General features: G+C 43.2%; 1 protein-coding gene and 1 non-coding gene across 2 annotated transcripts in view; both read left to right on the forward strand.

The window, feature by feature from the left end:
* LOC145392951 (pyruvate dehydrogenase phosphatase regulatory subunit, mitochondrial-like) overlaps positions 1-27,405 on the forward strand; it is an 865,738-nt gene that overhangs the window by 639,216 nt on the left and 199,117 nt on the right. The window contains exon 17 of the mRNA XM_080267241.1: positions 2,148-2,270. Within this exon, the coding sequence (XP_080123367.1) occupies positions 2,148-2,270 (123 nt within the window). The remainder of the gene's footprint in view (positions 1-2,147; positions 2,271-27,405) is intronic.
* Positions 24,170-24,288, forward strand: LOC145393228 (5S ribosomal RNA). Its single transcript, XR_013896180.1, has one exon. It is a non-coding gene; the product is annotated as a 5S ribosomal RNA (ribosomal RNA).

The raw sequence follows: 27,405 nt of genomic DNA on the forward strand, positions 1-27,405 counted from the left end.
ATGTGAGAGGGCTTCAAGTACCATGATAAACAGCAAGGGACTCAAAACTAACCCTTGATGCACACCAGCATTCACAGAGAACTCATCACTCAAATCTCCATTCACTCTTACCTGGGTGCAAGTACCCACATGCATGGCCATAACCACCCTAACCAGGCACTCCTCCATCCCAAGCTTTCTCGTTGCCCACTTCACCACCTTTCTAGGGACTCTGTCAAAGTTATTCTCCAAATCAACAGAAACAAAGCACAGTTTCCTTTTCTTTCCTATATATTTTTCCTGAAGCTCTCGAACAGTGAATATGGCATCAGTGGTCCCCCTGCCTGGCATAAACCCAAACGGCATCTCATCAATATGCACTCTTTCTTTAATCATACCTTCTAGAACTCTCTTCATTACCATCATTATCTGATTTAAAAGCTTTATACCTCTATAATTTCCTCTTTCCAGGGCATCACCCTTCCCCTTGTACACATTGGTACAGTTACTCTCTTCAGCCAATCATCTGGGACAACACACTCATTATAATCATATTTATCAGGTCAGTGCTAAGCTCACCCCTATATCTCCTGAGACCTTCAGCATTTCGGCAGTCAACCCAGACACATCTGCTACCTTCCCCATCTGCATCCAGCCTATTTCCTCACTCACTGTAGTAGCATCAGTCAAAGGCCAAGGGCCAAACACTGGCTCTGCTGGCTCCAAACCTTCCCTGTCCCAGTCAGACTCCTCATTCAACAACTGGATATAATGCTCTTTCCATGCATCTTTGATATCCCCACTTCACCGCTGCCCTTCCTTCATCATTCTTCATGCACTCCTCCTCTATGATATCCCAATTATCCCTCTTCACCTGATTTGCCACCTTAAATATCATATTCTTCCTTTCCACATGATTTAGGTTATCAAGTAAAAGTGGATGTGGATGTGATGTGATAGGAAGCGTTGTGAGGAACACACTGAGGTGGTTTGGCCATGTGGAGAGGATGGAGGGTGAAAGACTGACAAAGAGAGTGTATGTGAGTGAGGTGGAGGGTGGAAGAGGGAGGGGGAGACCGAGGATGAGATGGAGGGATGGGGTGGAGAGGTATATGAGAGAGGGGGGTGTGAGTTGGGAGCAGGGCAGTGAAATGGCGGGGGACAGGGCGACTTGGAGGCGATTTGTTTGTGGCCACCCCAAACGGGATTGAGGCGTCAGGCAATAGATAGATAGATAGAAGTAAAAGTCTCTATGACTCAGATTTTGCCCTGAATACCTCTGTTATAGCCCTACGCTTGGCAGCCAAGTATTCCTATTTGTTACCACCCTTCTCCCATTCCCGGAAAAGCCTTCTTTTCTCCTTAACTGCAGCTTCTCTACACCCTGATTCCACCACCAAGTCGCATAGAGTGAAAAAATTTTAAATTAGATAATGTAAAAAATTAACTTCTGTAGTGATATTATGGATGTGTGGAATTGTAAAATACCTATTACTGTATTAAATACCTATTCTTTGAAAGCAGTGATAAGAAATAGGGAAGTGGGCATGGAAGCAAAAAAGTTGCTGCATGATAGTATTGTGATACCAACTCAAACAAATGGACGCAAAGCTTGGATCTTGTTGGAAGGACTCAAGGGTGGAAATGAGTTATTTAAGAGAAGCATGTGCAGTTACATGGAGAGACAGATTGACAAATGAGGAAGTGAGGGAGTGTTGTGGTGTGGATGTGGATATGATAGAAAGCATCAGGAGAATAACACTGAGGTGGTTTGGCCCTGTGTAGAGGATGGAGAATGAGACTAATGAGGAGAGTGTATGTAAGTGAGGTGGAGGGGAGTGGGGGAGGAAGAGGAGACCAAGGATGAGATGGAGGAATGGAGTGGAGAGGTATTTGAGAGAGGTGGTGTGAGTTGGGGGAAGGCAATGTAATGGCAGGGGACAGGGCAATATGTAGGCGATTTGTTTGTGCCCACCCCTTACGGGATTGAGGTGTCTGGCAATAGATAGATAGATAGAAATACCTTTATGTCTGAAGTTGAGCTTCAGACACATCATGCTTGGCATTAATACATGCAGTATTTAGTATGACCATCATGTACTTTAGAAATAGATTGTGATGATAATATAACAGTATTGTTTAATGCAATGCCTCTTTGCCATAACCAGGAAATCAACCTGGGATATGCATCAGGTGTGCTAGTGCTGTCCTTCACTCATATGGGAGAACCAGGGTACACATTCATCATTCCTGCTGAGTATACGCTGCATATCTACACCCAACTTATGAAGGTAGGGATTTATAACTATTCATTATTTTATGACTGATAATTATTCATTGTTTTATGATTGTTGTATCAGTATCCAAAGGAATATGACTCAAGCCAGTTGCAGTCATCACCAGGCACTGTGGAGTTGAGAGGAACATCTCAACCCAACCAGATTGAAACAGATGCTTGTCAACAGTGGTGGCTCAGGGAATCTTTGGGCCTGAAGTGAAAGTCTGAAGAAGGGTCCCTTATTTAATCACTAATTTCACTAAAAAATGAACTCATTCTACTTGTCTGATCTCTTGTGTATGGGATTTATAATACAGTGTGTAAACAAGCTAGGTGGTTGCAAGCAATCAAATATTTGGAAAGCGCCTTTAACCCAAGCAAAAATTAACTTCTTGTAATGGTTACTTCACCGCCCCCACTGCCGCCACCGCCGCCATCCTGCCTTTTCTACCCGTAGGTGGGGTGAAGGAAGAGTCAGAAAGCGAGAAAAAGGAAGAAACATGATAGTGGTTGAAGTAATCAACTGCAACAGCATGCATAATGAAGTGGGCCAAACACTCACTCACCATTAAAACCCCCTGGAACGTGTCTGTTCCTCCTAGGCACACCTTTCACATGAAACTTTATATAATTACCTATCTGACAGAATCAGTGCAGTAATTGTTATATTGAAAAAGGGATGCCAGATCCATGTCATACACTCACTGTATATAATTCATCCAACCAGCGCAAACCCTTGTCTGATCCTTTATTTTGAAAAAGGGATGCAAATCCTTGTCATGCACTTCCGTTTATATAATTCATCCAGCCAGCCTAAACCCTTGTCTGATCCCTTTCTTTGGAAAAGGGATGCCAAATCCTTGTCTTGCACACTTCTGTACATAATTCATCCAGCCAGCCCAAGCCCTTGTCTGTTCCCTTGCCTCATTAGCTTCCATACCTCTCTTTCTCAGTTTACAATCTGTCCACCTTCTTCTTGGCCTATATCATGCCTTCTTCCACCTTTAAGGTCACTAACATATACCCTTTCTACCACCCATTCATACCCATTCTCTCCACATGACCATACCATCAAAGCACACTTTCTTCAACTCTGTTGTCTAAAGACTTTTTTTACTTGACATCTTTCATGAATCACAATATTTATTATCTTATATATTCTGCACACTCCACACACATTTCTCAGTAACTCCATTTTTACTGTTCTATGCCTGACTTTACATTTAACTGTCATAGCAATGTCTTGTACCCATATATTTATGTGGGTACTAAAACTCTTTCCTTGCACACTTGGACCTCTGTTTCATATCAAGACATTCATAGCACCAGCCACTTTCCTTCAGTGTGCCACTCTATCTTCCATTTCTTTTTCACATTTACCTCATATTTCTAGCACCCAGATGGTCAGACATTCTCATTGATTCAAATCTCTTTTCTTTTATGATAATATCACATTGGGAGTCACCTCCCTCAACAACCATTACTGTACTCTTTATCTACATTTAAATTCAAGTTATGATGCTCACGGACACCAACAGAGCCCTTTTCCTGCCTACAGAATTTTAGTTCTTTTTTGGCAGATACCACATCATCATCTGCATCCATCATGTGTAGATTCCACCCTCCACCATTCACTAGTCTCTCTCTCTCTCTCTCTCTCTCTCTCAAGATTTCCACCTAGCTGACTTTTCAGGTTTTAGAATTTATGAGTGTTGGACTTGAGGGCAATAATGTAAATGCAATGTATCACTCGTTTTAAGAGCAATTATCAAAATGTCAGGTTGCATTCATACCCTGTATGTCCACAAAGGCAAGATCAGTTCATCCAAAATGGTTTGGTAATGAATTACCCACTGTAATAAAAGAGAGAAAGGCTGAATACAGGAGGGACAAAAGCAGAGAGGATCAAAATGATTTGGACTCCTTCAAGACTGTATGTAGGAGAGTGAAATTTCAGTAAAGTTGGAAAAAAAAAAAATTGGAACCATGGTGTTGCAATGATGCAAAGAGAGCCCTAAAGAATTTTTCAACCATGTCAGTAGTAGGAAACCTTTCAGAGGTAGTAGTGGTCCACTTATGGATCAGTCAGGTCTAATGCAAGTCTTAGACTTGGATGTGGGTAACACTCTGAATAACTACAGGTATTTTGCTTTAGTCTTTATTTTAAAAGATACTCATAACATGACAAGACCAGTACTGGCCTATGAGAGTGAAGATTTCATCATCCTTAGATGTACATCTGAGGAGGAGGCAAGAAGAATCAGCAAGCTAAATATATACAGGTAACCTGGTCTAGTTAAAATTCCTTCAAGAGTTCTTAGAGGTGTGTGACCAGGTAGCTCCTTTACTTGCAGAAATCTTCAACAAGTTGCTGGAAACAGGGGAAGTGCCAAAGCACTGGAAGCTGGAAGATGTAGACCTCAGTCTTGAAGTGAGGGAATCAGGAATGTCATGATATTTACCATTCAATTAGTCCAACCTCCGTTATAGTAAAACTTTGTGAAGGAATGATTGTAGGCAGGATAGTCAAACACCTTGAAAATCACAACCTGATTGTGGACTTTTGGATGGGTTCAGATGACTTAGATCATGCTTAACCAGTTTACTTGAATTTTTATACAAAATGATTTGTGAGTATGACAGGAATAAAGCAGCAAACATCCTTTACTTAGACTTTCAACAGGCATTCGACAAAGTGCCTCACCTCTGACTAATGTCCAAAGTCTGTGCACTCAGTATTACAAGTATTAGGGAGGTTACACTCTAGATAGACAACTGGCTAACAGATAGGAAACAGCGAATAGTGATCAGTGGAATTTCTTCTTGTTGAGCTTCAGTCACTTACTGGATTTCCTACCCAGTAATCTCCTGTTCCTCATTTATATCAGTGACATGTTGGCCTGCTAAGTGTGATCTCAGAGTTTGCAGATGACACCTGACTTGGACCAGATGTGAGCAGTCTTGATGGGAACTGGAAAACTCCCAGCAGGCTTGTGTAGGGAAGGGGAACGGTCTGAGACCTAGCAAATGCTATTTAATTTGGAGAAATGCAAGGTGATGCATAGTGGCCATACAAATCCTGGATCAGACTATTCCCTTTCGAGGAGAACTCTGAGAATGGCTGGTTTGGAAAAGGACTTTGGTGCATTGATCAGTGTTTACCTAAACCCAAAAAGTGCATCAGAGTGGAGAAAAAAGACCAGAAATTACTAGGCTGCATTCAGAGGCTGTTTCATTATTGGAATAAAGAGATTGTTTTTGCACACTGTAACTCCATATTATAGCCACTTCTGGAGTATGCTGTGCAGTTCTAGTTGCCTACATTTAGGAAAGACAGATCAATTTGAAAGAGTTTAATCTAGAGCTATAAAACTTATTCCATCCATCAGGAGACTGAGTAATCAGGATCGCCTGAGGTCTCTGGGACTGTTTTCATTTGTAACTCATAAAAAACGAGGTCAGCTTGTTAAGTGCTTAAAATACTGAATAGGAAGTTGTTTAGTCTGAACACGAATTTGAGACGCAAATATGGTTGGAAGCTGGAATTGAAAAAATTTAACACCAGCACATGTGACAACTTTTTCATGTACAAGATCTGCTCCACCCAGGATATTGTTAATAGCACGACGGTAAAGCAGTTTAAAAGAAACCTCAATAGGCAAACTAGAATAACTGCAAACTGGAAATGCATTCCCAAGCAAATACGAAGTATCTCCTTGGTATGGATCTCAAAGTCTTTGAGGTACTAATATTTTCTTGTACCTCCTTGTTACTTGTAACTCAATGACTCTTTTTTGGACTGAAAAATTGACCAGCAGGCAAAAATGAAATATTGATATTGTAAGATATTACAGGTATAGGCTCCTGCCAACACACAGGTGAATTTGCTTTTTGTCCAGCTGCAGAAAACATTTTCCCAAATATTTCCCAAGCACAATTGCACAGTGTGTGTTTCTGTGTGTATGGCTGTTATCAATTTTTTGAAGGAAAAAATTTAGCAAAGTGTTAAACCTCTGTCAGGATCAGGTTTTTAGGCAGGGTGGGATTCCAAGGGGCCACCCCTAATAAGGGAAGGCAGCTCCTGAGGATCTTGACCAATGCCGTCATGCACAGCCATAGTTTTATGACCTAGGAAAATTTATTTTACAGTGGTATTCTTTGGTCCAGACCAAGTTTTAGGCAGGGTGGAATCTCTAAGGACTACTCACCATAAGGGTGGAGGTGATCCTGGGGGTTCTGGGTATTGCTGAAATGCTCAGCCATAGTTTTTTACTCAGGAGGACTAAATTTTGCACAGTGGTAGTCCTCCCTCCAGACTAGCTGTAAGTCAGGATGGGATCTCTGGGTGCTTCTCAGTTGGGGGGCAGCCCCCAAGGTCCAGGCTAATACAGAGTGAGAAAAAACTATCAACCCCAGGCAAGCATTTGCTCTTGGAGGGTTGTCATGTGCAGTGAACGGATGTTCTCCTGTTGTGCACAGCGCTTCATTGTGGCTATGTGCAGGGAAGAGTGTAGAGGTTTGGTTCCTGAATGATTGCTGCATTTGTGTCTCAAACTACCCAGTACAGTACTGTATTACAAATGGTTTCCTGGGTTACAGGAAACCATTAGGCATGTCATTCAGTGCAGAGCCACTTAATGAAGAAGCAGGCAGCACTACATCAGCTGAGTGGTTTATGGTCATTACCACCTGCCTCTAGTAAGCTATTATATTATAGAGTACAGTAATAATAGGAGCCGAGGCCATTCCGACTTCACAGAAATTTCAACTTATCGAAAATGTGATGCCTCCTGACTAACCAGAAAAAAAAAATCACCCACCATATTTGCAGAGGGTGTAATCGAAGCATTTAAAGAGGGCCTTTTGGTAGGATATACAGGTGTTAGGGGGGCACATGGTTGCTTTTGTGCAACATTTTCACTTCTGTGCAACATTTTCTAACTATAATCACAATTGCACTACCTTACACTTCATATACATTTTATACCCAGGCCTTAAGGACACTATTATGCTTTATTTACACTTTATATACAGGCCTTAAGAACACTATAGATAGATAGATAGATAGAATAGATAGAAGAACACTATTACACCTTATATACACTTTATATACTGGCCTTAAGAACCTATTACACTTTATATATACAGTATTTTATATGCAGGCCATAATCAACAGACCTTAATCACTACTGTAAAGCACTATTGTAAGCAAAATTAATCACTGTCAGAGTCATTGCAGAAAATTTGTGCGAGCAACTCTGAGGACATACTGCTTAGGAGGTTGCATATTGATTCACTGGGCCCCCATAGGCTAAAACATAATGAACCTAGTGTGTCGTGCCGAGATTGGGTTTCCTTTAGATGACATTTTACGACTTTTTTTGGGGGGTGATTTTTACAACAGTTTTTCTAAAAAATTTAAATTTTCATCAACGAATGTCAATTGCCATGCTGACATAAGTGTAATCTTGACTAAAAGGATTCTGACTTATGGGAGATTTCACTGTATATCAAAGAATACTGACAGAGAATATAAGAGAACAATGAAAATGTTAATCCCCATTTCTTTAAAATCAAATTTTTGTACTTTAAATGAGCATAGTTCCATCAGCTATTTACCAAATTTAGTTCCTAAGACCTCATTTTAAAGAAGAAACTTGGGAGAACAAACATCAATGGGATTTTTCCTGGGTAATGTAGATTTTGCATAATGCTGTTTCATTCTTATATAGAGCATTGTTGTTCTTGCTTTTTGAGCAGACCCATCAACCACAGATAAGCAGCTGCTTCTGTGGAGCATGTCCCCAGATACAGTACAACACATACACTGTGTAGGGATCCAGTGCCCGTTTATGGTGAACAGTTCTGCACCACACCAGGGTCAGACTGGGATTTTTCCTTGGGAAGGTGCAGGGATATATTAGGAGATTTTGCTCCTGGGTGGATGCTGTGCCAGCTCCACCTAGAGTGTACAGTGCCACCACACGTAAGCACATCATCTGTGCCAGATATGTAATATAAAAATAATGCAACGAAAATAATCAAAGTGACACTAGTTGTAGCAGTGGATAAATATCCATTGATCAAAATCAAGTATTTAGTCTTTAGTATAAGGTAAGAAAAAAAATAAAAAAAGGCCACATCCTTCAGTTAGTTTGAAAATGATGAAGGGAAAAAAATGGCAGAGTTTTATCAGATTTTTCAGATGATATAATTTAAGAACAGATCAGCTTAAGAAATAATCAGCGTGTTTGTACAGTACATTGCATGATACTAGTTAGAAAACATCCATCCATCATCTAATCCAATGTTGTCCCATGAGAAGCATAGGATCCCAGGGCTAGGCAAGTTGGTCCTGACATTAAGATGAGAGTGACCAGCCTCACTCATCCCTGAGTGGCATTATGTGAGCAATAAACCCCAACCATCCCTTGGATATAAACCTTCACTGGCTCAGTCCTATTGGAGCACTGCAATTACCCACTAAACCACCAGTGCCATAATTTGGTTATTGGTTACCACCTAGCATAGTAAGTGGTTTCCTGGTGTACAGGAAACCATTTGGCTTGCCACTCAGTGTAGAGTCACCCATAGGTAGAAGGAACAGGAAAGAATGAAGGAAAGAAAGACAAAAGAGGGAGTGTAAAGTCATCCATAGGCAGAAGGACGAGGAAAGAATGAAGTACAGAAACACAGAAGAGGAAGGAAGGAAAGGAGGGAGGAGAGGAAAGGGCAGACACTCGATAGCAGCACTACATCGAGTGAGTGGATGGTGAGCAACCCCACCTACCACAATGTTATAAAACAAAATTCCAGAATTTTACATGTTGGCTCTCCAAACAGGCTTCCCTCTTAAAAGAGCCAAGATATACAGTTTCAGGATACCTGGCATGCCAGTTTAACACATTAGTCATGTAAATCAGGGGCCAGCTATTGCACGCCCTCATTATAAGATCAACCAGAAAGCAATGAATCACTTAAACGATGACGAAAAAGTTAAAAGCCTCACTGGCTGATGTACGATCACTATTTTCACTTGTATGATTGGCAGCATGCAAGCATAGTCATTTGTTTGTTCCAAAATGGCCTTTGAATCGTCATTATTGCGTGTGTTAACCCTCTCGTGCACCATAAGTTTCCAATAAGTTCTGGAGCCAGGCACAAAACCAAAACCCTGCTTAGGCTGCCTCCGCTTGCGCGGAAAGAAAAAAAATTTGAAGACCAAAGTTACCCTCAGAAAATGTTTATATTGTTATGATTCGTAGCCCATCATCTTTGCTAATGTTTATAAGCAAAAAAATAAAAATAAAACAGATGAATAAATGTACAGGAATGAAGTAAGAATAAACCTTATTTAGGTGAAAACAAGCTTCTAATAACTTCCCAACATCACTGCACAAAATTTTTCTGAGGACGTGCAGTTGCAAAGTATATATCTATATGCAGAATTTCACAAGCTTTCTAATGAGCCCCGTGGTGATTTGATACACCCAATAGTTTTCAAGTAAATTGAAAAAAAAACTAAAAAATCACATAAAAGGTCTGATTTGTTAATCAGTTTGTATGTTGTTATTGACACTGTAACAAACTTATATGTAAATTATTTCCAGTTTTCTAGCCCAAAGGTTAAGGAAGCCCATCATATAATACACAGTGTTATAACCTTTATTTTTATTGAGAAAATGAATTTTGAAAAGTTACAAAGGGTTGCGCACTGTAACAGCACGTATGCTCCCGCCTGTAGGCTGAGTATGTTCATGTTTTGAAACTTTTCCCAAAATAATTATTTGCACTCATAGGTTATTTTGCTTTACAAATGCATAAGAAAACATCAGCTTGATCATTCGTTCTTTGGATTTTTGATGCGACCTATACTTTACGAGTAAAATGCCTAAGAGAAAAACAATGAAATCCACCACATTTTCCCTACGAGAATATATAGTAAACATACACATTTTATACCTTACAGTACCTAGTATAAAAACTAGACAATTAAACTGGTTACTCACATCCTCTAGCAGTGTTATAATGTTTCTGGAGCATTGAGATGGAGTTTACAGAGAGGAGGAAAGGAATGATCACAGCCTATATGTGTGTGATTATTTGTGATGTATTTACCTATTTGCATTTACCTATTTGTAGTAAACAGGAATTGAGCAATGCTCGTATTGTCCTGTCTCCATATCCACATTTATCAAGTCTACCTTTACACACATGAATGTTTTTCTCATGCACCACCTCTTTGTCTAAGTCGTTCCAAATATTTAAGTATTTACCTAATATACCTAATTGTGATATACACGGATTGTACTATGCTCGTGGGTTTCCGTCGCCGTTTCTCAATAAGTCAAATTTAGCTTTAAACTCGTTTAAGTTTTTAGACTGGTCGATCTCTTTGTCCAGGCTATTCCATAAGTCTATACTTCTCTAAGGAAAGCTATATTTCTTGATATCCTTCAAGCAGCTTGACTTTTTCAATTTCATTCCGTGTCCTCTTGTTGCTCTCTTATCCCATACAAACAGATCTTCTTTGTCAATTTTATCTACTCCCACCATGGTCTTGAACACTGCAATCATGTCTCCTCTCTTTCTCCTTTACTCTAAGGAAGGCAAATCCAGCTTTTCCAGCCTCTCTCTGTATGACAGGTCTGCCAGACTGGGGACCATCTTGGTTGCTGTTCTTTGTATTCTCTCAATCTTGTTTATATCTTTCTTTTTGTGTGGGGACCACACTACTGCTGCATATTCTGACCTGGGACGGATCATGGCCACTATCAATTTTTTCATCATCTCCTCATCCATATAATGAAATGCTACTCTTATGTTAGTCAAGAGTTTATAAGTCTCTCCAACTATCTTGTTAATGTGCTTTTCTGGTGACATACTATCTTGGACCAGCACTCCCAAATCTTTCTCTTCTCTCCTTTTTGTGATTAATTCATTACCCAAAAAATAATTCAGTGATGGCCTCCTGGTACTTTTACCCATTTCCAATATTTTACATTTCTTTACATTAAATTTCATTTCCCATGTCCGGCTCCAATCGTGTATCCTATCCAAATCCTCCTGCAGTATTTTACAATCCTCCTCAACCTCTACCTTCCTCAAGATCTTTACATCATCAGCAAACAGACTTGCATAACTATACACTCCATCTACCATATCATTTACGTAAATCAGGAACATTACTGGTGCCAACACTGAGCCTTGAGGGACTCCACTTGTTACTTCCCTCCATCCATACATCTTTTCCTTTATTACTGTCCTCATTTGTCTGTCTCTCAAAAAGTCTCTCATCCATTCCAGAAGTTTCCCCTTCAGTCCTCCTATATATTCTAGTTTCCACATTAGTCTCTTATGAGGTACCTTGTCAAAGGCCTTCTCTAAGTCTAAGTACACACAATCCACCCAACCATCTCTCTCCTGTACCACGTCAATCACTTTTGAGTACAAGCTCAACAAGTTAGAAACACATGACCTTAAACTTCTGAATCCAAACTGGCATTCAGCCAAAATATTCATCTCTTCCAGATATTTTATCTATCTGTCTTTCAGGATTCTCTCACACAATTTTGCGACCATGCTGGTTAGAGACACTGGTCTGTAATTCAGGGGTTCTTCCCTGTTTCCTCCCTTGTAAATTGGTACCACATTTGCCCTCTTCCATTTTTGTGGCACTTTCCCCTCTTCCAGTGAGCATTCGATTAAACTGTGAATTTTGTCCGCTAGTTGTTCTCTGCATTCCTTCAGTACCCAGTTAGAAATTCCATCAGGTCCTGGGACTTTCCTTACATCTTGAGTTTCCAGTAATTTATACACTTCCTGTACCTCCACTTTTATATCTTTTATCACCAGAACATTTCGAATCACTTCCTCCCCTTCCACAAGCTCCTTTTCTTTAGTGAAAACTGACTGGAAACATTTGTTCATTATTTCTGCTTGCATTGCCTCATCCTTATAGACCTCTCCTTCTACTTTCAGTTTGGTGATTCCTTCCTTTTGTTTCAGTTTGCCATTAACAAATCTATAAAACAGTTTGGGTTCATCCTTGCATTTGTCTATTATACCTTTTTCAAAATTCCTTTCTTCTTCTCTACGTATTCTTGTGTATTCATTTCTTGTTCTTTTATATTCTTCCTTTGTTCTGTTGTTACCTCTCTTTCTCCAATTGTTCCACGCCTTATCTCTCTCTTTTTTTGCTATCATACACCTTCTATTAAACCACTCCTGTTTTCCTTCCCTCTTACTCTTGGTACAAATTTTTCCACTCCCAAATTATAGAGGTCTAGAAAGATATCCCACTTCCTCTGTATCTCTCTTGTTTCTCTGAATTTTCTCCAATCCGCATTTTCAAAAAAGTTTCTCAATCCTGTAAAATTTGCTTTCCCAAAGTTGTATCTTCCCTGTCTATGAAGCTTGTCTCTTGGCTCGATGTTCCCTATTAACATCTGGAACACAGTGACCACATGATCACTTTTTCCTAAAGGACAGAGATATTTCAATGATTCTATTACATCGGGTTCTTTGGTAAACAGTAAATCTAACCTTGCTGGTGTGTCCTCACCTCGAAACCGTGTCTCTTCTTTGACCCTTTGCATCATCACATTATTCATTATTATATTTAATAACATAGTGCCCCACGAATCCTCGCCGCCTCCCAAGCACCATTCCTCCCAGTTCACCTCTTTACAGTTAAAGTCACCCACCAAAATTATATTATTGCTTTTCTCAATTATTTTTTGTAAATAGCTAGCCATATCTGACAACATCTCATGGTATTCGTAATCCTTCCATGCTCTCTTCTTTGGGGGAACATACACTACCGGCATATCTCTCTTAACATTCTCTCCAGTTTCTTATTTCATATATATCACTTCAGCCCTGCCTTCTCCCATTTCCACAGTATCTACATTTATGTTGTTCTTCACTGCTATCATCACTTCTCCTCCCGTTTTTTCTCTTCTGTCTTTTCTCCACAGTTTGTATTTACCATCTCCCAAATGAACATCAATATCTTTTCTTAATTTGGTCTCTACAAAGCACATGACATCAGGTTCATGTTCTCTCAAGAAATCGTTAATTTCGAGCCTTGTCGATATGAAACCATCAACATTAGTGTATATCACCTTCAAATTATTTTTGACGTTTTTAATACCCTCTTCTCTCCTACTCTCTGTCCGTACCACTTCCTCAACTTCTGATCTTTCACAGCCATCCCCCTTAGTTTCCTTCACTTCTGTTTCCTTAAATACCACTTCCTTACTTTCATATCCATTACTCTCCAAAAAAAAGTATTACATTCTTCCTCTGTCCTCTTATCATTTTTTTTCCTTTACTTGTTCCTTCAATGATTTTAAAACTTCTCTTTCTTCTTCATTCAAATCTTTTCTTATTATAATATTTTCCATCTCTGCCTCTTTGCTTAATTTCCAGGTCACTTTAAGTATCTCATTTATTACACTTTCTGATGTAAACTTGACTCTCATTGGTCTTGTTTCCCCTTTCTTATAAGGCCCTATTCTCCTTACTTCCTCAATTTCTTTTACCCACTTGTCTCCATCGGGGTCAATCTTGCCTAATATTCCTCTCACCAGGTTCGTGTCTCTCTCGAGTCTTACAAACCTAACCTTTTCTTCCTCTTCCCTGTTTCTAAATATTACCACACATCTGTTCCTTTCTGTAGTTTCTCTCACTATTTTCTCTTTTTTCTTCAGTATTTTCACTACATTTTCTTCCATTTTTTTTCTTGTTCATTTCCCTTTCTTCCTGGATGATTTCTCTTAAGCTGACTACTTCTTTCTGTTCTTCTTCTACGTGTGCCCACTTTGCCTTATGCTCTTCTAATACACTACTCACCTTCTCCGTTTTATTAGTACTCTCTTCTAGTTTCCTCCTCAATTCAACATTTTCCAGCTTCAGATTTCTAATGTCCTCATTCGCTGTCTCATTGGACTGAATCAGACTCTGTATAGTAGTCTCTGTATTTTCAGACACATCCTTTATCACTAGATTCTCTACTTTCTTTTCAAGTTCACTAATCCTCATAATTAATGTTTTAACCAGGTCCATGACATTGGTATTTGTATCAGATCCTTGAAATTTGAGTCCCTCATTGGTTACATTTTCAGCCATGTTTGATGTTGGTTAAAGTACCAAAACAGCTGTTACCAAAAAATACTACAAACATTCATGTATACAATAAATCTTTACACTTTTGGTAATCTATTAACTTTCATTATTTTAAATTTAAAACTAGACCTTAGGAGACAGGACAGACAAAATTCCTGAAACTACTTAAGATTAGCAGCGATGGCTGGGACGTCTGCTTTCTCTCTGTGTATGTGTGTGTGTATAATTCACCGGGTCGGTCAGGATCACTTGATGGTCGTGATCGTCAGCTTTTACCCTCCCAGAAGGGAGCTGAGAGCTCATATGGTCCGATCTAAGGGCAAGGCTGTGACCTTCACACGTGCACACACCTGTTCCCTTGCTCGAGGGGGACAGTAACCACCCACTTCATCAGTGAAACTTTTCACACCCTGAGCGAGACGCGAACTCACGTCTACCAGATGGCATGCAAGAACGTTACCACTGAGCCAGCGAGTGTGTGTGTGTGTGTGTGTGTGTGTGTGTGTGTTTGTGGTGTGATTTATTGCTGTATGCTTTCATCAGTATGGTACTGATGAAACAATAGTCCTGTGCAGAGAAGCACATCACAAACAGGACATAAATAACTGGTGTCCTTCCTCCTCTTGTGCAAATATCACAGCAAACACCGCAGGCATTTCTTGCCGGGGGGTTTTTCCGGGGTGTGGTGCAGTGTCGAGTCCAACCTGTCCTATCGTTGACATATCGACAGCGCTTGGACAGCAGTGCTCCTCCATCTCCTTGTCTCTGTACTCCTGCTGGAGGTGCAGTGGCAGGAGTTGGCCAAGTAACTCCTGACAGACCAGCTGCTGCGGAAGGTGGAATGGTCACAGCAGTAACTGGCCAAGTTACACCTGACAGACCAGCTGCTGCAGGAGGTGAAGCAATGGTTGCAGGTAGAGTGGAGGCTGCAGTTGATGGAGTGGTTGCTACAGGTACTGGTGGTCGTCGTCACAAGGGAAGGTCAGATGCTTGGTGGAGGACAAGACCCGATGCAGCCCACTCCTACCCCCGGAATGCCAAGAGCTTGTGGCTTATGTGCTCCTGGAATTCAAGGAGAGTCATAGGCTTGTTGATATTCTTCTTGCAGAGGGTTTAGGCATTGAAGAGGGCCATGTGAATGAAATAGAAGGACATTTTCTTTGTCCACTTGACCATTCTCCTTTGAGCGGGGTAGTACTGGCTTATCTGATCAAAATGATCCACTCCGCCCATGTGGCGATTGTAGTCCTTCACCATGACTGGCTTGTTGACAGTCTTGATGATGTGGTGGAATTTGCTGTCTGGACCCTTGACCTTCCCATGCACCTGCTTAGGGACAGTGGTGTCACCGTGGAAAGTGAACACCATACTTACAGTTTGCTTGTTCTTCCACAGCAACACTGTCACATTACCCTTGTGCCTAGCTTCCACTTCATCATCAGGAAGGCGTCTAGCACTGCTGATGTTCTGCAGCTGCCTCGGTGCTCCCCTTGTCAGTCGGACTGTACCACACACATACACTTTCTCGCTGAAGAGACATTTACACAGTGATACAGAGTTGTAATAATTGTCCATATACAACTTGTATCTTTTGTCCTTCAAAGGTTCAACGGGGCCCCACACTGTGTTTTCAAGGGATTTCTTTTTGCCCGTGTATACCTCAAAGTTCCAAATGTAGCCACTCTTTGCCTCAGCCAGGATGTAAAGTTTGATGGGATACTTTTGGGGCTTCATTGGGTTATATACATGGAAGGAGAGCCGCCTTCCAACTCAGAGATCCCTCATCCAGGCTAAGGTGTTCGGACGGGATGCAAACCTCCCTGAACCTCTGAATGAGATACTGCATCACTTCAAATCCTTATTAGCCAATCTTGATTGTCCTCGGGTATAGCGAGACTATTGAAAGCATGAAAATGCTTCAGGATGCCCCTGAAGCACTTTCCACTCATCGTCCACCAAAATATGGGGTAATCATGTACCTCCATGGACTGCCAGTAGTGTTTTATGGTTGGCAGGTCACAAATCCTCATAAGAAAGTATAACTTGAGGAACCTGGCCTCCTCTCATCATTGCAGAGATACCAAGCATCTATTGCAGTCCCCAGGAATGTTGTGTAGTTGTTTCCATCCTCAGATAGGTCAGCAACTTCCTGATAAAAAAAAGTTAGAAATATTGGAGTGAAGTTGCTGGTGCTGCCACTTGCAAACTTGGAGTTTCAGTAAAGGGGCCAGCAATGGACGTAAATGACCCAGAACTCCAGGTACCACCCTTAAGTCTATGTCCCACTGTCAGGAAGCTTCCCACAACACGCCACGATCTTCATGTCTTCGTGTGTCACCGCATGTCGTCGTGAGTAATGTGGCGTGACTTAGTGATGCTGTAGCACTGACGTGGAGAACTTGGTCATTCTTCACCGTTCTTGGCACGCTATGACAATTTGTGGAATGTTCAAAAATTGTCGACGTGGACGCCGACAAGGAGGAGAACGTGACATGTCGTGACGGTAATGTCATTATCTTAGCTGTGACTTAGCGTGTCTTAGCTTGTCATAGGTTGTTGTAGCTTGTCATTAGGTGTGACTTTGATGTGTTGTAGCAATAACTTGGAGATTGGATCCCAAAGGCCAGCTGTGACACACGAAGTTATACCTACGACAGGCAAAATTATACCTAAGACACACTACGACAACTTACAACATGCTACGTGGCGATGTCTTGGCGTGACATGGAGTCAAAGTTACCATCATTTTTTAACCGAGGGATGATCGTAGTGTGTCATCAGGATAATGTCACGTGTCTGGAGGGTGTCATGGGATGTCGTAGTAATGTCTTTTGTGTATTTACCTAATTGTATTTACCTAATCATGATATACAGGATATGAGCTATGCTCGTGGGGTCCTGTCTCTGTTTCTTAGTAAGTCGAATTTTGCTTTAAACTCTTTAAGTTCTTAGACTGGACGATTTCTTTGTCCCGGCTATTCAGCAAGTCTATGCATCTACAGTATAAGGAAAACTATATTTCTTGATATCCTTCAAGCAGCTTGGCTTCTTCAGTTTCATTCCGTGTCCTCTTGTTACTCTCTTATCCCATACAAATAGATCTTCTCTGTCAGTTTTATCTACTCCCATCATGGTCCTGAACACTGCAATCATGTCACCCCTCTCTCTTCTTTCCTCTAAGGAAGGCAAATCCAACTTTTCCAGTCTCTCTTTGTACGGCAGATCTGCCAGACCGGGGACCATCTTGGCTGCTGTTCTTAGTATTCTCTCAATCTTGTTTATATCTTTCTTTTTGTGTGGGGACCACACTGCTGCTGCATATTCTAACCTGGGGGGGGGGAGTCATGGACACTATCAACTTTTTCATCATCTTTTCATCCATGTAATGATTTTTTTTTTTTTTTTTTTTTTTATGTGCCTGACTCTGGGCATAGGTTCATAGCCTGCTATCAAGACCCAGCAGTCTTCATACACACCATACACCTCTACATGTCACCACTTCGGCGCTAACACCCACCGTCCATATTGAATACATGCCAGGGCTGTCTCATACAGGACTGGTGTATTGGTATTAGCGGGGGTATTTTTACGACATGTCAGCGGGTCTTCTGGTAGATCAGTAAAACCTGATTTAATGAAATTCAAATCATTAAACTGTTCCCTGCCCCAGGGGGGATTTGAACCTGGGTCTGTTAGGATTTCAGGCCACCTCTCTACTGATTGAGCCACTGCCTCCCCAAATGCTACTCTTATGTTAGCCAAGAGTTTATACGTCTCTCTAACTGTCTTGTTAATTTATTTTCAGGTGACAAACTATCCTGGACCAGCACTCCCAGATCTTTCTCTTCTCTCGCTTTTGTGATTGGTTCATTACCTATCAAATGATTCAGTGATGGCCTCTTGGTACTTTTACCCATTTCCAATATTTTACATTTTTTTTTGCGTTGAATTTCGTTTCCCAATTCCGGCTTCACTTTTGTATCCTATCCAGATCCTCCTGCAGCATTTTACAGCCTCCTCAACCTCTACCTTCCTCAAGATCTTTGCATCATCAGCAAACAGACTTGCATAACTATTCATTCCATCTACCATATCTCTCATCCATTCCAGGAGGTTTCCGTTCAGTCCTCCTATATGCTCTAATTTCCACATTAGTCTCTTATGGGGTACCTTGTCGAAAGCCCTCTCCAAGTCTAAATACACACAATCCACCCGACCGTCTCTCTCCCGTAGCATGTCAGTCACTCTTAAGTAAAAGCTCAACAAGTTGGAAACACATGACCTTCCACTTTTGAATCCAAACTGACTTTCAGCCAAAATATTCATCTCCTTCAGATATTTTATCCATCTGTCTCTCAGGATTCTCTCACACAATTTTGCGACCATGCTCGTTAGGGACATTGGTCTATAATTCAAGGGTTCTTCCTTGTTTCCTCCTTCATAAATTGGTGCCACATTTGCCCTCTTCCATTCCCAAGGCACTTTTCGTTCTTCCAGAGAACACGCAATTAAACTGTGAATCTTATTTGCTAGTTGTTCCCTGCATTCCTTCAGTACCCAATTAGAGATTCCATCCGGTCCTGAGGCATTCCTTACATCTTGAGTTTCCAGTACACTCAATCCTTGAGTAACACGTTTTTGTTCTAACGTGGTCAGCATATTGAGACAAGTCATGTCAACACATGGAAAAACTCGAACTCACATGGGAAGTCAGCTGGCCTGGGGACTAAATTTGAAAGTCGCGCGCGATGACGTCGCCCTCTAAACTCTTGGTACCTTTCCTGGGTGCATATTTCCATTCTGTATGGGTCATCCAGCCACCTCAGCCATGCAGCCCTAGTGGGATAGGTTAGGTTAAGTTAGGTTGGACGACACGACACCCCCAGAAGGAGCCTGCGGAGGGGCAGACAACGCGCGTTCCAGCTCCAAGCGAGAGGGACATAAGTCTGCCTGGGCCATGCATCCCTATGACCCGGAACTCGCCTGCCGCCACCATTCCAGGAAACCGCAAATACCTTGCGGGCGACCTAACCCTCGACAAGATCGGGGTGGAGCTATTACTCTAGCTTCAGTCAGCACCCCTGAGACGGCCAGTAGCCGCTCAACCCTCCTACAGGAGACAGCCTGCAGCCACTCTGGAGGTAATCAGGAGACGGCTGGTAGCTGCTGCCGCCTTCGTCAGGAGACGGCCATAAGTTGTTCTGAAGGTGCCCTAAAAGAGATGGCCGGTAGCTGCTCGACCCTCCGACAGGAGACGGCCAGTAGCCGCTCTGGAGGTAATCAGGAGACGGCCGGTAGCCGTTCCTGCCTTCGTCAGGAGATGGCTGGTAGCCGCTCTGAAAGTGCTCTAAAAGAGATGGCCGGTAGCTGCTCGACCCTTCTACAGAGACAGCCAATAGCCGCTCTGGAGGTAATCAGGAGACAGCCAGTAGCCACTCCCGCCTTCATCAGGAGACGGTCGGTAGCCGCTCCTGCCTTCGTCAGGAGACAGCTGGCAGCCACTCCAAAGGTGCCCTCAAGTCGGCCTGTAGCTGCTCCCCTACACAGGCCACGGTTAGTAGCCGGGCCTTTGCGACAGCCGGTACCTGCGCCCCTAGAAGGCCACAGCCAGTAGCCGGGCCATACGAGAGGAAACAGCCAGTAGCCGCTCCTCCGTCAGGTGCTGATTCCCCTCTCAGAGGGAGGCCCCAGCCTGGAAGACTATTGGAATGGCCCCATGACCACCACCGGGCTCTTCTCACTACAGCCAGTCCCTGAGAGGCCTCGCCTGACGGACCCCGATGGAGGCCGACGCCTCACCCCACTCCTGATGGTGTCCCCGACCACCAGAGACCACAGCCTGCAGGACCTCCCGACCGCCCCCAGGACCCCCGGGCAGGACATCCCCACACCTCGATGCCGGAGACCCTCGTCCTCCGTCAGGTGCCTGAGTGAATGATTCAGGCAGCTGTTCGGCCCCAGCCCAGAGGGCCAGACTCCAGCCCTGAGCCCAGAGAGCTCGGGGCCCTCCGCCACCCACAACCCTGGACGAGAGAGGACCCTCTACGAGTGATCCCGTGGCCCCTGAATACGGAGGCCCCTGGCGGAGCTCAGCCCCGTCAGCAGTCAGGCTGAGTTGTTCCCGCCACCCTTGTACCTGACAGCCACCACACCCAGTCCCAATAGTGAGTGACAGTGAAAGCACAGTGAAAGTGATATAATGAAGCGAGGGCAGAACAGTGAGTTACTAGAACCCGGAAAGTCAGAAATAAAACCTGTCAGTATTAGTATAAAAGAAAGGTGGAATAGTTAAAGTGATTGTGAGACAGTGAACAAGGCCGGCCAGTGAGTAAAGTGTCTGTCTGAGTGAACGTAATACCCTCACGATGACATAGCCTCACACTGAGATCAATCAGAGGCTCCTAGAACCAAAGCAATAATTAACAGCGTATCAGACAAACAAAATAGACAATCCAACCGTGATAACAGGACCTCGGCCCCAGTGAACGGAATTCCCTGATAGATAAAGCCTGGACTTCCCCCGAGCGACAGTATTTGGTTTCACTGCCCTAGGACTCCTGATCTTAGTTAACGTTCTATTCACTTTACCTGATCTTGTCTCAAATAGTATCCTTCGTGATACTAATACCCAACAGTCTAGACCTAAGGTTTATAATTGCTCAGAATAATTACTCTTGTGACATCTACCCATTCCACTTGGAGAATTTAGCAATACACGTGTAAGGTTGTTGCCTTGAGTTTTTGTGTCCTGCCTCTCTCTTATTTGCTTAAGCTTCGGTCTAGAAAGAGAACCCAGCTACACACTAGGCGTTAGAGGGATGGGAAGCCGACCCTAAAACACCTAGCATTACACTAGTGGACTGCAGTGGTTCTTGACCCGGGCATACGAGAGAGGTAATCAGGAAATACCCTGTACCAGGAAAATGGCAACCAAACCTCACGTGCAATTGCCCAAATTCGACCCCGAACAGTATGATGTTCATACATACCTGGCAATTATTAAACCTTTGCTAGACATTGGGTTTGAAGATGATAAGCAAAAAATAGCAGTTACACTCCCACTACTGGGTAAAGCGGCAGCCAATATCGCACCGAAAATTGTCCCAGGGCTTACCTGGCAGATTTTCTCAAAGCTCGTGATTCAGGCCATCACCCCATCACTAGGCAAAGTAGTGGCTCTATCCCAGTTGGATAGCCTAACTTTTGATGGCAACTTAGATTACACTTTAATCCAAGCCAGGTGCCTGGTCACTGCTGCGTGCTCGGAGGCAGATATTGAAACCCGGGAACAACACACTTTCAATATCCTCAGAGTTCTCCCCAGCTTCATCAAAGAACACTTCATAATACATGACCCAACGGGAGACCTGGATAAAGATATACAGCTAATAAGATGCCTTCTAGCCACCCACCCCACTCCTCAGCGCATTGGTGAAATCAGTCAATTCCCCACTAAGATCATCACCATCAACCCGTGGGAATTTTCTGCCTGCAGCCACAGATGCCCCATCCACGACATCTGTATGCAACTAAGAGCCACCCAGCGCAAAGTAACTACTCCGGGGCACCTACAAGCCTCCCCACCACACGACGAAGGCGCCAACGACAACGCCTCATACGCTGCTCACTCCTGAGCTCGACGAAAAAGGCACAAAAATCGTCGCAAAAGATGCCCCACACCGCTCCTGCACCACCCCATATTGGCACGGGTCACCTCCCAAACACATCACCTCCCAGTCTGCGACAGAGGGAAACGGCATGTCTCCTTTTCCTCTGTATCTTCTATTTTACCCTCTCCTATCCTTTATCCTCCTGCTCCTCTAGACACCCCTTTCTCCGTTACCATCGCCTCTTCCCACCTTGCTCTCCCTCAACCAAAAGCCTCTGTCCACCTCAACAGGCTCCCCAGGACCCATACCCTATCCTCTCTATCCTACCTCCTAGAACTACCTCCTACTGCCCTCTGCCTCATACCTATCACCCCTCACAGCCCACCTCACCTGCTGCCTCCTAACTACGCCACACCCACTCTTCCACAAAACACATTGCACCCCCACTCATCTTCCCTGCCAACAACTAACTCATACACTTACCCCATTACGCCCTCTTCCTCCTTACCCTTACCCACCTCCCTTTCCACAATCACCTGCCCCACCCCACCATCCCCACAGACCTCCAACTCATCCCCAACAACCTCACAGGACGCCTCACTGCCTGCCACTCTGTTACCACCGCAGGCCTAACCACACAACCAAGAGATTCCCCACCCACCCATGGCCACCTCACCTCGCCTCTACTCACCACCTGCCACTCCCAACACCTCGGTTCCTGTCGCGCCACCACCGACGCCAATACAACCACCCCCATCATAGTGACATAGCCTCACACTGAGATCAATCAGAGGCTCCCAGTGCCAAAGCAGTAATTAATAACGTGACAGACAAATGAAGTAGACTGCCAACAGTGATAACAGTGCCGTGGCCCCAGTGAACAGAACTCCACCCGATAGATAAAGCCTGGACTTCTCCCGAGTGACAGTATTTCTTTTCACTGCCCTGAGACTCCTGATCTCAGTGCTATTCACTTTACCTGTTCTTGTCTCAATAGTATCCTGCGCGATACTCAGACCTTTAATCTAGACCTAAGGTTTATAATTGCTCAGAATAATTACTCCTGTGACATCTACCCATTCCACTTGTAGAATTTACCAATACACGTGTGAGGTTGTTGCCTTGAGTTTTTGTGTCCTGCCTCTCTCTTATTTGTCTAAGTTCCAGTCTAGAAAGAGAATCCAGCTACACACTAGGTGTTAGAGGGACAGGAAGCCGACCCTAAAACACCTATAATGCTAGGTGTTTTAGGGTCAGCTACCCATCCCTCTAACGCCTAGTGTGTAGCTGGGTTCTCTTACTAGACCGGAGCTTAAACAAATAAGAGAGAGGCAGGACACAAAAACTCAAGGCAACAAACTTACACGTGTATTGCTAAATTCTACAAGTGGAATGGGTAGATGTCACAAGAGTAATTATTCTGAGCAATTATAAACCTTAGGTCTAGATTGTGGGTATTATTATCACGCAGGATACTATTTGAGACAAGATCAGGTAAAGTGAATAGCATGTTAACTAAGATCAGGAGTCTTAGGGCAGTGAAACCAAATACTGTCACTCGGGGGAAGTCCAGGCTTTATCTATCAGGGGGAGTTCCGTTCACTAGGGCCGAGGTCCTGCTCTCACGGTTGGACTGTCTACAGCAAGCTTGCCCCGAATGCATGGGTTTCGTTCCTAACATGACGTGTTTGGCGTGAAACTGCATAAGTTTTAACTACTCCTTATTTTGTTTCCTAGACCCCCTAAATGTGGTATTTTGCTGTTATCTGCCATTGGTAATCAATATGAAGCACTTTAAGTGGTTAGAAGGTCTATTTAATGTTTTAACTTACAAATACAGTACTGCACAGCAAAACCCAACATACAAATACGTAAACACAAGGCAACATTCCATCACTGATCGGTTTCAGGACAATTCGCCATGAAGTCAATTCGCCATCACATTAATAACAAGAAAACATGCCGTCATTAATGAAGACAGCTATGGGTGATGCTAGAATAATTTCAAAGGCAACTACAGTGAAGAAGAAACAAGTTAATCATTGACTAAAGGTGATGCTACTAAATAATATCCAAAGCCTATGCTATTGAACATCGACTTTGATGGATCCCCCTGAAATATAGTTATTAAAGTACTGTGTTGATTAATTAATGATAAGCATATTTATAGAGTGCCAACGGCCATACCACGTTGAGTACACCGCTTCCCGTCCGATCAGCGAAGTTAAGCAACGTTGGGTCTGGTTAGTACTTGGATGGGTGACCGCCTGGGAACACCAGATGCTGTTGGCATAACGTTCTCCCTACGTGTCAAGTGGGGTTGGTGGAGGATTAGTGCCCCTCCCTGTAAAACAATTAACTCTAAGCCCTTGGCCACCCCGTTTGGGATACATGGCATCTGGCAATGAATGAATGAAAATGAATATTTATAGAGTGACGGGGAATCGTCCAGGATGCGAATTATCCTGATGGGGATTCGACCATGTTTTGATGGAGAATTGTCTGATGGCGAATTGACTTGACGGTGAATTGTCTCGGAGCTCGCCGATCATGGGCAATCACATACCCGGTAAATCAGGTTAACTGGTTACAAGACTTTATTTAATGCTTTAACTATATTCAAGTGCTTTAACTTACAGGTACATACCAGAACAGTAAATATTTATCTTAAAAATACAGTACTGTGGAAAAGCAGTACAGTAAATCTTTAATGAACAAATAAAGAAGGGAACATTCCAACGCCTATCAGGTAAACTGGTTATAAGACATAATTTCTTGCTTTAATGTCATTTAATAGTACTTTAACTTGCACTTAAACTTACCAGAACAGTAGTATAAATATTTAACTTACCAATAGAATACAGTCAAACCTCTATTTAAGGGACTTCCATTTAAGGGATTTCGGATTTAAGGGACTCCATATTCTACCTGACAAATGGACAAGACCATTCAAAAATGATACGTAATGTCTAGGTTATACATTTTAATATGTTTCTTTATACAGTACCCGTAAAATAATATTCATAATCATATAAATAAGTAAGAAAAGTGAAACAATCATTGCATTTCATAATAACATTGTCTTTATATGTGGTAAAACAATGGACATTTTCAAGTAAGGGACGAGTTGATTCCCCATTTAGTCTCTTAAGTCGAGGTTTGAGTGTACTGTGGAACAGCAGTACAGCGTATCACGTAATCACGTGATCAAAACAAACCGTGCACGCTGTGCTGATGTTCGAGGGTTTGGCCTTTCAAAGGCCTCTCTTGCATAAATTTATAGTTTTTGTAATGGTTCTTTAATCTTACGTTGTCTTACACGTATCCCAGCACTTACCGCGTATAATAGCGAGCAAGTTCGGCGAGAACGCGTTCGGGGCGAGCTTACTGTATTTTGTTTATCTGTTGTGCTGTTAATTATTACTTTGGTTCCAGGAGCCTCTGATTGATCTCAGCGTGAGGCTATGTCATTGTGAGGGTACAGTACCCTCGCGTCCAACACGGTAATACTGTCATGCATGGGTCACGTGTTGGACCAAAAACGTGTTGGACTAACAATAGAGCTTATGGGGAAAAATGAATTATGTCAGCAATCCTAGGAAAAGTCACCCTAAATACCTACCATATACCTATACATATATTGGTACTATTGTAATTATAATAAATGGTACTGTGCTATGAATGATAACTAACCTTTTAGGATAGTGTTGGTGGGCTTGCTGGGAATGGAAGGTGGTATCCAAGGCTGTAGGTAGTCCTACTGGGTCCCCGGAGGATGGCTGCTGGCGTCACTAGCGGGTAATGGCTGTTGCTTCACCTCAACCTCCCTCATAAATCCTTCAAAATCACACTCAGAATCGCTATCTTCGTCTACAGCCATGGAAGGTCCTGGTTCTGCCTGTCCTAGCACTCTGTAATCCTCGGCAAAGGGCATGCTTCTCACACTGTTGCCAGAGCCCCGACTCGTGACCGTGGAAAGTGATCGCTGTCGCTGACTCGGTAGAGAATAAGGAGAAGCAACTTTGTTTATAAACTGGTACACACGCCGATGAGAAGGGTTTCAAAACGATTGATATTTATTCTAAAATATTAATATGTATTCAGTGTCAGGCTAAATGTTCAATGCTGTAGTACGATACATTCTCTGTCGAGTCGCCTGGGTTTTGGTCACACTGTTTTGCCCGTCGTATCCTCGGCAGGAATCCATCCAGATGAATTCCAAATGCCCGTGGTATCGTCGGCAATTTTACCATGTTACCGTTCCGATTTACCATCGTATCCTCGGCAAACCTGGTATGAAGTGCCGTGTGATAGCCTTCGGCTGCCAGGATCTTGTCTTGGTTTTTTATTATGGTCCTCACGTTGGCTTCATTCATGTCATAGGCCTTGGCAATGTCAACTTTCCTCTCCCCTTTCTTCTTCCTCTCAGTGCTTTCTAGCTTGGTGGCCTGAGGGAGGTGCCAACGCTTCTTGGGGTTCTCAGAAGGCTTCCTGGGCATCGTGAGCAGGGTAAAATGCAGTAACAAGGGCAGAAGGTGCAGCAAGAAAAAAGCACCTTCCAATGCGAATTATGCTGGCGCTGTGGTGGGAGAAATTTAAACAAAACATCACGTGACACCAGAAGTGTTTTTAATTGGGCGGCATCACGATCACGTCACGATAGTGGGCGGGGAAGGCTACTTGATCAGAAGTTTTCATTGGCTATCATCATCATGGGAATGTCCAGTATGACCGTGTTGGACCGGGGGTGATCGTGCTAGAGGTGAACTCTGCAGATTTCGCCCACTTCTCGGAGCTCTGTGCGTGTTATGCGAACACACTCGTGTTGCAGTAATTAAATCATATTAAATAATACTAATTATTTGCTCTCCATGCTGGACATGAATCGTGCTGGACTAACACGTGTTGGACGCAAGGGTACTGTAGTATGTTCACTCAGACAGACACTTTACTCACGCTCGGCCGTGTTCACTGTCTCACGATCACTTTAACTATTCCACCTTCCTTTTATACTAATACTGACAGGTTTTATTTCTGACTTTCCGGGTTCTAGTAACTCACTGTTCTGCCCTCGCTTCACTGTATCACTTTCACTGTCACACTACTGGGACTGGGTGTGGTGGCTGTCAGGTACAAGGGCGGCGGGAACAACTCAGCCTGACTGCTGACGGGGCTGAGCTCCGCTGGGGGCCTCCGTATTCAGGGGCCATGGGATCATTTGTAGGAGCGTCCTCTCTCATCCGGGTGCTGTGGGAGGCAGAGAGCCCCACACTCTCTGGGCTCGGGGCTGGAGTCTTGCCGTCTAGCCTGGGGCTGAACAGTTGCCTGAATCGTTCACTCAGGCACCTGATGGAGGACGAGGGTCTCCGGCATCGGGGTGTGGAGATGTCCCGCCCGGAGGTCCTGGGG

The sequence above is a fragment of the Coenobita brevimanus genome, chromosome 23 (genome assembly GCF_032717465.1).
Source record: "Coenobita brevimanus isolate Jiangsu-jjx chromosome 23, ASM3271746v2, whole genome shotgun sequence".
Taxonomy (NCBI): domain Eukaryota; kingdom Metazoa; phylum Arthropoda; class Malacostraca; order Decapoda; family Coenobitidae; genus Coenobita; species Coenobita brevimanus.